Here is a 13,418-nt window from a genome sequence, read left to right on the forward strand (position 1 = left end):
TATATTTGAAAAACTATTTGTAGGAATCATTTAAAGTCTTACATAAAGGTATCTTTTCCAGATCAGATTTTCATTTGCTTCTACCAGGTACCAGGGACACTCTCATTCTGGGATCACTTTAATCCAAGCTCAAAGCTTGAGGTTCCCTGGACCCACTCAGATGATGCAAACCTGGATTACCTGTCAATACAAGGACTGGCTTATTTCCAGTTTACCTTTACTCTGAAGGTTGCATCCTGCTTGGGGTTCCATCTTCATATGTATGTGGGGAGGGTAGGGGAGAGGAATGGTTTGTCATACTCCTCACTTTGGATGGATGCTGAACTTTACTTCCGTCCCTGTCACCCTAAAACTTCTGAGGGTAAAAGTGACTTTAAGTGCTAGACTTACCTATGTGAGTCCTTGCTGTCAACTAGATTTTGGCCTAGAAATTCCTTACCAGCTAACAAGCTTTTTGATGTTTATTTATTATATTTATTATAAATGTTTATTTATTTTTGAGAGAGAGAGAGAATGAGTGGGGAGGGGAAGAAAGAGAGGAGATACAGAATCTGAAACAGGCTCCAGGCTCCAAGCTGTCAGCACAGAGCCCAACACAGGGCTAGAACTCACAAACTACAAGATCATGCCCTGAGCGACCTGAGTCGGATGCTTAACCGACTGAGCCACCCAGGTGCCCCCTCTTTGATGCATTTAAGAACATGTACCATCCCACTTTTTTAGTATCTTCAACAAGAAGCACAATCTGAATTACCTAATCTCATCACTTGTTGTTAGATTATTTTTGTTAATGTAAAAATATTGTTCTACAACCTTTCCCCCACTGTATAGGCTGGCCCTGGGTAAAACGTTGATATTCTATAGGTCCTATACAGATAAAAAGTGCTTGGTTCCACTTTTTTAAGTTAATATGACTAAGTCAGGGATAGTATTTTTTGCTTCCTAAGGAAGACCTTTAAGCATATGAAACTCTGAAAACTTAAGAGCACAAAGACTTCTAGTTGCTCCACTCTGAGGCTTTTTAGAGATGACACATATAGCTGTCTGAAAGAAATGCTTTGTAGCTAGTTAGGGATTCTCATAGGTTTTGGATTCCCTGCCATTTAATTGGCTTGGAATACTGGTTCCCAGTGTATGAACCTAGAACCTCTGAGTGAAGTTTGGGGGTGGGAATGGGCTTAGTTTTATTGCAAGAAGTCTATGAAATCATAGACTTACCAGCTATTGACTATACACTGAACACATAAGATTACAACTATTGTCATATGGGGTGCACCAAATTTTTTATATGAAAACAGCATCTAGAGGAGCTCCTAGTTGGCTCAGTCAGAAGAAAATGTGACTCTTGATCTTGGAGTCATGAGTTCGAGCCCCACATTGTGTGTAGAGTTTATTTAAAATAAATAAAATAAAATAGAAAGCAGCATTTAGAAAACTCTGATACTGCAGCTTTAGGAGGAAATTCCTAGGGGATTAGGGTGACATGAAGTTTATCTCCAGAATGTTAGAGATTCTTTACTGTTTACTCAGTATCCATCATGTTTTATTGTTGTCCCATGTAAAAGTCCTTTTATCACTTTATGCTGCTACTTATCAAAATTATAAACCATCTCTTCCTGAGAACTTTTTCTGGTAGACAGAGGTATGTCCAGTGAACAGAGGTACCCTAATTGAGCCAACAATTCCCATTGTATTTTGTGTTTTCTTTTCCCCTTGGTGGTGGTTAGAATTCAGACGCTACTCTCCTCATCAGTCCACAGTCCGATCCCCAGAGAAGATGGCTAGAGAAGGGTACCGACTATCTTTTTTGAACAACAAGTCTTCAGGTTCTTCTCCAGAAAAGGACTTGATACTAAAGGCTGATACTTACCAGCTTACCCATGATGTCTCAGTGGGTAAACGCCTGGATGTGGGTGATTCTAGCCAGATCCATCCCCATCAGTTACCTTCAGATGTTGGTCTAGAAAATTATGATAGTCATTATTCTCAAAATCTATCCCTGCATGGAAGTCTTGGCAAAAGGCCTCAGAGAAGCAAGAACTATCGAGAATATAGCATAAAACCTTCAAATGACATGAAGGCCACCACATCCCATTCCTGTGGAGACTTACTGACTTCTCTGTCAAACCCTGACTTCAGCACCGGAAGACTTTTGAAGCTTAGTTCAGGTAATAGCTTCCTGTCAGAATTTATATATATATATATATATAAAATGTTATATATAACATTTATTTATTTTTGAGAGACAGAGACAGAGCACAAGTTGGGGAGGGGCAGAGAGAGAATGAGACAGAGAATCCAAAGCATCCAAAGCAGACTCCAGACTCTGAGTTGTCAGCACAGAGCGTGACATGGGGCTTGAACTCACAAACCGTGAGATCATGACCTGAGCCGAAGTTGGACACTTAACCAACTGAGCCATCCAGGCACCCCTGGAATTAACATTTCTTAAATTGCATTAGGATTTTTTAAATTCTTATTTTGGGGTGTCAGTAGCCCATGAAACCTCCAGAAATCTGCAGGATGTAAGTTTAACATAACAGATATATTAAAGAAAATTCATAGAAATATGAGCTCTATAACTATATGTTATTGTAGCTAAATAGCATCCCAGAACGTATTTCTAGTAGCAGTTAGTCTTCTCTAGGCACAGTCACTTCTATTCTGAGTTATTTTTTCAGAAAAAGGTATTTTCAGGGTAATTAATTTATTCAGCAGAATTTATTGATACCTACTATGTGCCAAATGATGCTGCTCTGCAGATAAAGTAACAAACAAAAATAAAGTTCCATTTATCTTTTGCCACAATAAAAAAAAAGTTCCTACTTTTATGGAGCTTCCATTCTAAAGGGGTAAGACATGATAAACAAGTTAGCATATAAATATATGTCAAGTTATGATAAATGCTGTGAAGAAAAATAATAATAATAATAAATAATAAATAATAATAAAGAGGAAGTGATGTTTTAGATAGAATGGTCAGGAAAAACTTCTCCGATGAGACATATGGTATTTGGCAATATATTAGAAAGTAGCTTTAAGAGACACATAGTTAATAAAAGACTTATTGAGGTGAATTCAAGAAAGAATTGAAGGAGAAGCAATAGAGTTATAAAATATATACAATGCTTTCAAGGAGATTTGCAGAGAATGGAAACTATAGATGGAGGGGGAATGGGATCAAGGAAATTGTAATGGAAATTATCCAGTAGAGGGAAAACCAATGATACAAGAGAGAAAAGGGACAATTACAAGGAAAAAAATCCTTAGGTAGTCATGAAGATAGAATCCACTCCACCAGTGGAGAAGTTGGCCTTAGATAGAAGCACAGATAGTTTAATTTTTATTACGTAAGGAAGGCAGAGAATTTATAAATACAAATATAGATGAGTTGGTAGATTTAGTGTTGGGATCATGTAGATGTTTTCTTTGATTGCTTGTTTTTCTTGGCAAAATAAAGAGGTCAGAATCTAAGAATGAGGAAGGAGGAGAAGGTGTTGAAAGTTTGAGGGGAAGAGAGGTGTGAAATAGTCATTTCAGAGAATAGAACAGTAAATTGACTAGAGTAGTGTATTAGGATAGCTGGGCAGTAGAGGGCTCAGTCAAGACAGTAGTCATCAACTTGAAGTGAAGACAGTGAGAAGAGATGCATGTTGTTCTCCAGCCACTGCCTACTGCCCTCATATAGGCTTAGAGTATGTGGACAGTTGGATTTAGCCAGAGGGGGGTTTTGTCAGGTGGAGGGTTGGAACAGAAAGGATCCAGAGAGTTGAGGGTGTATCGTAGGAAGATGTTATTATGACCATTGGACTCCAGGCGGGGTAAGGTTGTAAATGAGACATGAGAATGTTAAAAGGCAGGGTCATCTCCCAGGCTGTTTCCTTCACAGATCTGTATGCCACAACCCATTTCAACAGTGACCCTGCTTTGCTGGTCAATGTAGAGCAACAATTATCTACCAGTCTCGGTGATTTAACACCAGCACATGGTTCTTTCCCAAACAACTCCACCCTGGGAGACTCTCTACGGACACTGCTATTGCCTACTGTGACCTCAGAAAACAGAGAGAGTTTGACCAAGGGGTCATTAAGCCCATCAAGGAGAGGATTCAAACGGAAGGACAATCTCCTTGCCACCTTGAATCCAAAGATTGGTTTCCAAGATGCTACTGGCAGCGAGGCAAGTATTGGTTTGTTTGCTTGTACAAGAAACACGTCAGATCCAAGACCACAGTGGGGTTCTGTTGGGGGTGGCAGTGATTCTGACCAAGGGTACTACAAATTCAAAGGGATTTTTGGAGGCCAGTGGTTAATACTGCCAGGCCAAAGCCTATCATTCTTCTGCCCTTGGGAAAGTTATTCCCCTTCTGCTGCATTTTCTCATTTCCATCACAGTGAGACATTCCCTAATCTACTTCCAGAGCATAAATATTGTAGGGACATACTTTGATAATAAGAAGTAGCAGACAGTTTACCATAGCAGGGAATGCAGAAGTTGCTGGGGGTTCTGAATTGGCTGAAGAGTGAGCTCTGTAGCATTGATATTTATAATCTTACCATGCTTACACATTTGCTCTGACCACACGTGACTAACTTGCTAGAGACCTTTATTCTGAATGCACTGCTTTTCTGTCTAGAAATTAATATTATTCCAATTTTTTCCAAAGTAGGAGCAAGCAGAAGATGAATTAGATTATCCAAAGGATTTTTAGCTGAGAGTGGTTCAGAGAATGAACAACAAATCAAGAACCATTCCAACATATAGTACAATAGTGTTGTACAATAGAACTTAATTGCTATTCAGTTCTTATTAAGTTTTTTCACTGCTTTTGCTGACATCCCTCCATGAAGAATGCCTTCCATTCTCATCTGTTTGAATATTAATTTTTCTTCAGGTCCTAGTTCCATCATAAAGCCTTCTTCTCTTTAAAGGAACCACACTTTCAGAGCCCTGTCTTCCCTTGAACCCATGATGTTTTGTCATATGAACCATTTGTCATTCAATCATTTACTACCCTGTAAGGAAGCAGAGGATTTAGTAAAAAAAAAAAACAAAAAAAACCAAAACAAAACAAAAACCAGCTACTACATATTTTGCAATTTTTGGACATTTTTTTTGCACATTGGCATGGGTTTACAAGGTTTTGTTTTGGTTTAGTTATTGGGTTTTTTTACTCTAAATACTATTCAGTTTTCAAATTTTTTGGAGGTCGTTATAATTTTTATGCACTAAAGGGGGCAGTCTTGTGGTACTTTCTTGGCTTTTTGGTCCCTTTTTTCCCATTTTCAGCCACTGATGCCTATTTTTCCAGGCAAGAGCACTGTGTTAATGTTTTTAGGGTGAAGGTTCAGCAACACTTAGGATATTTGGGATGCTATGTTAATAACACATATTCTAGGAATTTCTTTAATGTTTTTATTTATTTTTGAGAGATAGAGACAGAGCATGAATGGGGGAGGGGCAGAGAGAAAGGGAGACACAGAATCCAAAGCAGGCTCCAGGATCTGAGCTGTCAGCACAGAGCCCCACGTGGGGCTCAAACTCCCAAACTGTGAGGTCATGACCTGAGCTGAAGTCAGACATTTAACCAACTGAGCCACCCAGGAGCACCATCTAAGACATTTTTTTTAACCTCTATTTCAAGTTACAGGTTTAAAAGAGGAATTAAAACCTCAATGCATTTTCCTGGACCATCTTAAAAATTTTTATTTCTCTTTTCCTTTTAGATACTATTTTTTTAATAAAGTTTATTTTGAGAGAGGGCGGGGGAGGGACAGAGAGAGGGAGAAGAGAATCCCAAGCAGGCTTCGTACTGTCAGCACACAGCCCAGTGTGGAGCCTGAATTCACAAACCATGAGATTGTGACCTAAGCTGAAATCAAGAGTCAGATGCTCAACCAACTGAGCCACCCAGGCGCCCCGATACTATTTTTCTTTATATGGAAAGCTATGAAAGAGCTGCTTGAATATAAATATTTTAACAAATACACCTCAGTTGCTAGAAAGGCATTAGTCAGAAAACTGCTTAAAAGAACATTTACAAAGTTAAGAAAATAATTGCATGATACACAAAATTAAACCAAACATGAATTTGGGTTTAGAAATTTTGAACAACTGACTTTGGAATCATAGACCAAACATAAAAATTAATTTAAAAAAAAGCCATTAGGTGGGGCATCTGGGTGGTGCAGACTGCTAACCGTCTGACTTCAGCTCAGGTCATGATCTCACAGTTCGTGGTTCAAACCCTGCATCGGGCTCTGTGCTATCAGCTCAGAGCCTGCTTCGGATTCTGTGCCTCCCCCTCTCTCTATCCCTCCCCTCTCACACTCTGTGTCTCTCTCTCTCAAAACTAAATAAACATTTAAAAATTTTTTTTTGAATTTAAAAAAACAGGCACAATTTGTTGAAAATTAAAAGATTTAGGGACATCTGAGTGGCTCAATCGGCTAAGCATCCAACTCTTGGTATCAGCTCAGGTCATAATCACATGATTTGTGAGTTCAAACTCCATGTCCAGCTCTGCATTGACAGCACAGAGTCTGCTTCGGATTCTGTCTCTCCCTCCTCTCTGCCTCTCTCTCTCTCTCTCTCTCTCTCTCTCTCTCTCTCTCTCTCAAAATAAATAAACTTTAAAAAGTTGTTTTGATGTTTATTTATTTTTAGAGAGAGAGAAAGAGACAGAATGCAAGTGGGGGAGGGTCAGAGAGGGAGACACAGAATCTGAAGCAGGCTCTAGGCTCTGAACTGTTAACATAGAGCCTGATGTGCGGGGCTTGAACTCATGAACCGTGAGATCGTGACCTGAGCTGAAGTCAGATGCTTAACCAACTGAGCCCCCCAGGTGCCCCATAAATAAACTTAAAAAAAAAAGTTAAAAAATTAAAAGACTCATAAAAAGTAACAAAATTATTCTAACGTTCATAAAATTTATCCCCAACTCTCACCACATTGTGATAAATCAAAGAAAATGAGTAAAGTCATATATAAGTTTCCAAATTTTTCCATGATACACTCACAAAATTACCAACACATAAAAAACCAATGTTAGTAAATATTCTTTTTGACAAGTTCCTCTAAAGTGCCCTTGTGGGGTAACTCGACTTTCTGTGACTTTTCTCCCCAACCAGGTTAACTTCTTAAAGTTCCTCATCCTTTACCTCTTCAATATGTTCACAGTCCTTATACAGAACTCTCAGTGCACATGGTCAGTGCTCAGTACAGATCTGTTGAATAAATGTTTATCCCATTTGTAAGGCCTTTCCCTATTAACCATAGGCCATGTGTGTGACTCAGGTCATTAATATGTTCTGCTTCACAGTTGTCAGATATGACAGCATTAGCTAATTATCATCTATAGTTTTTTGTATCAGAAGAGCCAATGATTGAGAAATAGCTTGGCTGTTTTCAGCTTTCTTGAAATCCATGAGACCATACAAAAAAGATTGGTAGAGGGGCGCCTGGGTGGCTCAGTTGGTTGAGCATCTGACTCTTGATTTAGACTCAGGTCATTATCTCACGGTTTGTGAGTTCAAGCCCCACATCAGGCTCTGTGCTGACAGTGCAAAGCCTGCTTGGAATTCTGTCTCCCTTGTTCTCTGCCTCTCCCCAACTTGCACGTGCGTGCTCTCTCAAAATAAATAAAAATAAACTTAAATATAAAAATATAAATATCTGAATGAATAAAAAAATAATTGTGAATTTTACTGGGCAGATCTAGCCATCTTTCTAGATAAGAATCTCACTAAATAAAAGTATGTTTGGGGCATCTGGCTCAGTCAGTTAAGTGTCTGACTCTTGATTACTCCTCAGGTCATGATCTCAGGGTTCGTGGGGTCGAGCCCCCAGTTGGGCTCTGTGCTGGGCATGGAGGCTGCTTAAGATTCTCTCTCTCTCCCTCTGCCCCTCCCCCATCCCTATGTGTGGGCATGAACTCTCTCTCTCTCAAAATAAATAAACATTTAAACATTTATCTTAAGTACTGGGTCCAACAATAACATTTAACATATAACATTTAAAATGTTACAGAACAAAAAATAAAATGTTACAGAACATTTAAGTTTATCATATATTAACGTACTAAATATAAGCTTATGAGTTACAATTTTAAAAATACCCATTTTATGGTATGTAATAACTTTAAAAATGTTTTGTGGGGCTCCTGGGTGGCTTAGTCAGTTAAGCATCTGACTCTGTTTTGGCTTAGGTCATGATCTCATGGTTTCAGGAGTTTGAGCCTTATATTGGGCTCTGAACTGACAGTGCAGAGCCTGCTTGAGATTCTCTCTCTCTCCCTCTCTCTGCCTCTCCCCCACTCACACTTTCTCTGTCTCTCTAAAAAATGAATTAAAGAATTTTTTGCAATGTTTTGCAAGTTTCATCTTTTTATATTACATACTGTAATATATTGAGTCATAGACTTAAGTTTTCTTCTAAAACTCTCTACAGAAAACTATGATTGAATATACCATTATCTTTTAAATTATCCTTGAATATACTACCATATTTGCCTTGGACATAAATAATATTCTATTCAAATCCAAACCAAGATGAACCCATCTCTTTTCTTGTAAAAAAATTTTTTTAATGTTTGTTTATTTTTTGAGAGAGTGCACATGCACACAAGTGGGGGAGGGGCAGAGAGAGAGGGAGACACAGAATCTGAAGCAGGCTCCAGGCTCTGAGCTATCAACACAGAGCCCAAAGCAGGGCTTGAACTCACAAACTGTGAGATCATGACCTGAGCTGAAGTCAAACGCTTAACGACTGAACCACCCAGGGGCTCCTTTTTTCTTTTTTTAAATGTTAACACTTTAAATATTCCAGATTCTTACTTCCCTTATTGTGTAAGAATGACAAATGGTTGTGTGTGTGTGTGTTCTTTTTTTTCTTGAGCCTCTCTCTAGTGACCTGGGCAGTTTGCATGGTTTGCCAGGGAACCACAGTCCCCTGATTTCTGCCAGAACTTCCCATGTGGCCACTGTCCTCAGACAGCTCTTGGAGCTTGTGGATAAGCACTGGAATGGCTCTGGTTCCCTCCTCCTTAACAAGAAGTTTCTTGGTAAGTGAATGCATTTTCAGCTTCTGGAGAAGAACTCAGACCTTGGTTCCTCTCTATGTTCCTATAAAAGCCACCAAGCCCCCTTAAGTTGCAAGGAAAATTGTTCTCATGAGCCCTTACTAAAATTTCTCAGTGGCATGGTAATTGACAAATCTGTATTTTTTCTCATAATCTTCCCTGTTGGTTTTATCAACACTCTTCCCTCATGTACTAATTGTTTTGTCCCTTCTGTGACTTTTTTGGTAATCTCTGGGTAATATGTAGAGCAACAAGATGTAAAACAGCATGGTAGTGTTAATGATTACAAAAGGATTTTATGATCCTTGGGACAGTGAATACAGCAAAAATTGGGTTTGATCATCAGAATTCTGAGATGCCTGTTGAAATGTTATGATTTGAAAAATTTGAATGAGTAAATGACTTGGACTCTTTCCAGGGCTTCTTTTTTAGGAACTTGGGGGAAAAAGTCATTCTGCAAATGGTGCCCCAAGTGTTTATTTGTTGCTTAATGGAAGAAAAGTTCAAGGAGCTTTTGTTGGTGGTAAACATTTAGGAAAAAGTAGAAACTTTAAAGTTGTTTGGGCTTAATTTTTCTAATTTAAATGTCTAAAGGGACATATAGGAAAAAAGTTACTTTCCTTCCCACATTGGCTCTTTGCTCTCATTTTGTAGGAAATTATCCTCAGGAGCCACTCATCATTGACTAGAGAATAGCAGAGGGTATTGAGGGTCTACTCATGAGGGTCTTCTATTGTTTCTCCACAGAGGACATGGGATAGAATTTCTTATCCATTATGAAACACCTCTTACAGCCACTTACTAAATTATATTTTTTAATTTTTTTAAGTTTATTTATTTTGAGAGAGAGAGAGAGAGCACAATCAGGGGAGGGCTGGGGGTGGGGGAGAGAATCCCAAGCAGGCTCCATGCTGTCAGCACAGAGCTTGATGCGGGGCTCAATCCCATGAACCATGAGATCATGACCGAGCCAAAATCAAGAGTCGGACGTTTAACCGACTGAGCCACCCAGGCGCCCCTAAATTCTTATCAAAAGGAAATATTAGATTACTGTGTTTGTCCTACAGAGCTGGTAGTTATTGATTAGGAATTCTGTGCTTTAGTTTTTAAGATTGGCCCGTGTGCCCAACCTGAATTTTTGGCAGGTCCTGCCCGAGATTTACTTCTGACTTTGGTAGTCCCTGCTCCTTCCCAGCAGTGGTGTCACTCGCATCCTGAAGACACATCAAAAACCTTCCACAGCAGAGAGATGGAACTGAAGGAGGCTGGGCAGGTGGTCCCTAATGACATGGTACGCCTCACTCATCTTCCTTTCCTACTCTTCCTTTACTAGAAAAGAACAGAGCAACAAGACTAGAGCAGCTTTGTGCCATAAAGGTCATCACCATGGACCTAGATGTTCCTGAACCAAAATACAGAGAAGTGAGTCTGGGAAAATCAGGAACACAAAACTTTTTGCCAGCATAGGGACAACTTGGAAGTTCTGCAGGGATAACTCCCTACTCTAGCCCTATTCTAAAAATTCTAAAGACTTGGAAAAAGGGGGAAAAATGACCCTAGAATGAAAATACTTAGGTTCATACTTTGGAAGATTATGGTTTAATTCTAATGAGGGAAGATAGATGTCTTGGGGATTGTCTTTCCTCCCTTCTGATGGAACAGAGAGTCCTACCCGGGAGCCATTCCTAGAGCATCAGGCTATTGACTTTGGGAAATGAAGAAGGGACTTATATCCTTAGGCTTTCCCCCGCTTTTCTTAACATCAGAGAATTTTCACATACCAAATTGAGTTTCTAGAAACTTTAGATAAGTGACTCAGAATGCTGGCCACTGGTCAAAAGAAGCCCTTGTTCTGTAAGAGTAGTGGATAACTTACAGGAAAGATTGCAACTCCAAGTAGTGCTCATGTTTACCAGTGAATTAAAATTCTAATGAGAGAGAGAGATGCTGACCTCCATTCAGTTCATCACTAAACAGAGAAAAGTGTCTTTTAGTCTTCTAAAAGCACTCCTCAGAATTTCAGATTCTTAATGTACTTGTATTTTGTTTTCTGATCTAAAGGAAAGTTTGAAGCAAAAACTGGTCAGAGTGCTAGAGGAAAACCTCATTTTGTCAGAAAAAATCCAGCAGTTGGAGGAAGGTGCTGCCACCTCGATTGTGAGTGGGCACCAGCCCCACACTTATGGTGAGTTCAGGAAAGCAACATGTGGTATGTTTATAGATGACCCATTTAATTAGCTTCATCATCTAGAGGTCACATGGAAACAATCATCTTGCCTCAGAGAGCTGTAATGCAAGTGGCTTGAGTTACCTTATGAACCTGTCAGTGTAAAGCAAGTGCAGATGTTATTATTTTTTTTTAACATTTATTTATTTTTGAGACAGAGACAGAGCATGAATGGGGGAGGGTCAGAGAGAGGGAGATACAGAATCTGAAACAGGCTCCAGGCTCTGAGCTGTCAGCACAGAGCCCAACGCAGGGCTCGAACTCACAAGCTGCAAGATCATGACCTGAGCGGAAGTCAGCCGTTTAACCGACTGAGCCACCCAGGCGCCCCTATCATTTTTGATATTGACACTTTCTGATTATAGAAGAAGATCATGTTCTATGAGCACCTGCCTGGCTCAGTCAGTAGAGCATGCCATCTTGATTTTGGGGTTGTGCGTTCCAGCCCCACACTGGGTATAGAGATTTACTTAAAAAAAAAAAAAAAAAAAAAAAAAAAAAAAGATCATGTTCTTTATAGAAAGACTGAAAAATATAAGAAAAATATAACCCCATTATCCTGAAATAACTGCCACTTTTATTTTTCATACATTTTCTTTCACCATACCCCTATACATATATTTTTTCAACTTAAAATTAAATTTTGTGAGGGGCAGCTGGCTGGCTCAGTTGGTAGAATATGGTACTCTTGATATTGGGGTTGTGAGTTTGAGCCCCACGTTGGGTGTAGAGATTACTTAAAAATAAAATCTTGAAAAAGATAAATAAAATTTGTGACTTGATTTTTTTTAAGTTTATTTACTTGGAGAGAGTGGGGGAGGAGCAGAGAGAGGGAGAGAGAGAATCCCAAGCAGGCTCAGCACTGTCAGTGAAGAACCTGATGCACGGCTTAAACTCACAAACTGTGAGACCATGACCTGAGCCAAATTCCAGAGTTGGTTGCTTAACCAACTGAGCCACCCAGGCACCCCAGTGACTTGATGTTTTAAAAACTAAGTTACATGCAATAAAATGCACACATTTTAAGTTTGATGAGTTTTGACAAATACATACACTCTTTTAATTTCATCCCAATCAAAATATAGAACATTTCTGTTTCTCCAGAAAGTTCCCTGAGACCCTTGTGCAGTGAGTTTCCCCTACTCTCTACCCTGGCAATTACCAATCTGATTTTTACATCCTAATGTTATTAATTTAATAGCAAAGGCATTTCATATAATATCACATAAATAATTCTAAAGAATTTCCAAACATTCAGAAGACTTGAAATGAAATGCTTGAATGAAGACCTGAGTTGAAATGCTTCTCTGAAATTGTCTCTTCCCTTCTGATGGAGCTGAGAGTCTTAATATTCATGCTATGATAAATAGTGCAGCTGTTTATGTACATAAATTTCACACTGTTTTCCTAGGAGACATTCCTAGAAGTAGAATTAGTAGGTCAAAATATGTGGACATTTTTGAGGTTTTTGTTGCATATTATCAAACCACTCCCAAGCAAGGTTATTTCACATCAGCAGTGAGTGTATTTAAATGCCATTCTCACTCCATCCTTGCCCACACTCAGGTTTTTTTGTGTATTTTTTTCTTTTTTTTTTTCCATTGTGATAAGTGAAAATTAATATCTCACTGACATCTTGATTTGTACTACTTTATTATTAGCATAGTTTAGACCATAATTTTATTTTTTAAATATTTTTTTGAGGAGGTGGGTAGAGAGAGAGAGAGAGAATACCATGAGGTGCAGAGAGAGAGGGAGAGAGAGTGCAGAGCCCTGAGTGGGGCTCGAGCTCACAAACCATGAGATCATGACCTGAGCCAAAGTCAGATGCTTAAGCTACTGAGCCACCCAGGTGGCCCAGGCCAGTATCTTAGATAAAGTCTACCCTTGACATTAAACCTCTAGCTCAGCACCCCTAAGCAAACATTATGGGCATTTGGATTTATATGAGGAACTTGATTTGGAAGTCTGCACAGAATTTCTAGAATTGAAACTCATCACTGTCTGATTCTCTCAAGCCTGAATAATTGAGATTTCTCCACTTACCTGTTCTGAAAATAAACAGATGCTCACTAGATACCTACTTTCAATCACCCATGAGACCCAGTACTG

The 13,418-nt window shown here is 39.1% G+C and overlaps 1 protein-coding gene across 11 annotated transcripts in view; it reads left to right on the top strand.

Annotated features, from left to right (window-relative positions):
- Positions 1–13,418, top strand: part of LRRC36 (leucine rich repeat containing 36) — a 57,650-nt gene that overhangs the window by 32,185 nt on the left and 12,047 nt on the right. For 7 of the 11 annotated variants that reach the window (XM_049622981.1, XM_049622986.1, XM_049622983.1 and 4 more), the window contains 5 exons: positions 1,728–2,168; positions 3,890–4,179; positions 8,896–9,061; positions 10,183–10,370; positions 11,141–11,264. In XM_049622981.1, coding sequence (XP_049478938.1) covers positions 1,728–2,168; positions 3,890–4,179; positions 8,896–9,061; positions 10,183–10,370; positions 11,141–11,264 — 1,209 coding nt within the window. The remainder of the gene's footprint in view (positions 1–1,727; positions 2,169–3,889; positions 4,180–8,895; positions 9,062–10,182; positions 10,371–11,140; positions 11,265–13,418) is intronic. The other 4 variants (XM_049622982.1, XM_049622985.1, XM_049622987.1 and 1 more) reach the window with 3 other exon arrangements.

The sequence above is a fragment of the Panthera uncia genome (genome assembly GCF_023721935.1).
Source record: "Panthera uncia isolate 11264 chromosome E2 unlocalized genomic scaffold, Puncia_PCG_1.0 HiC_scaffold_20, whole genome shotgun sequence".
Lineage (NCBI taxonomy): Eukaryota > Metazoa > Chordata > Mammalia > Carnivora > Felidae > Panthera > Panthera uncia.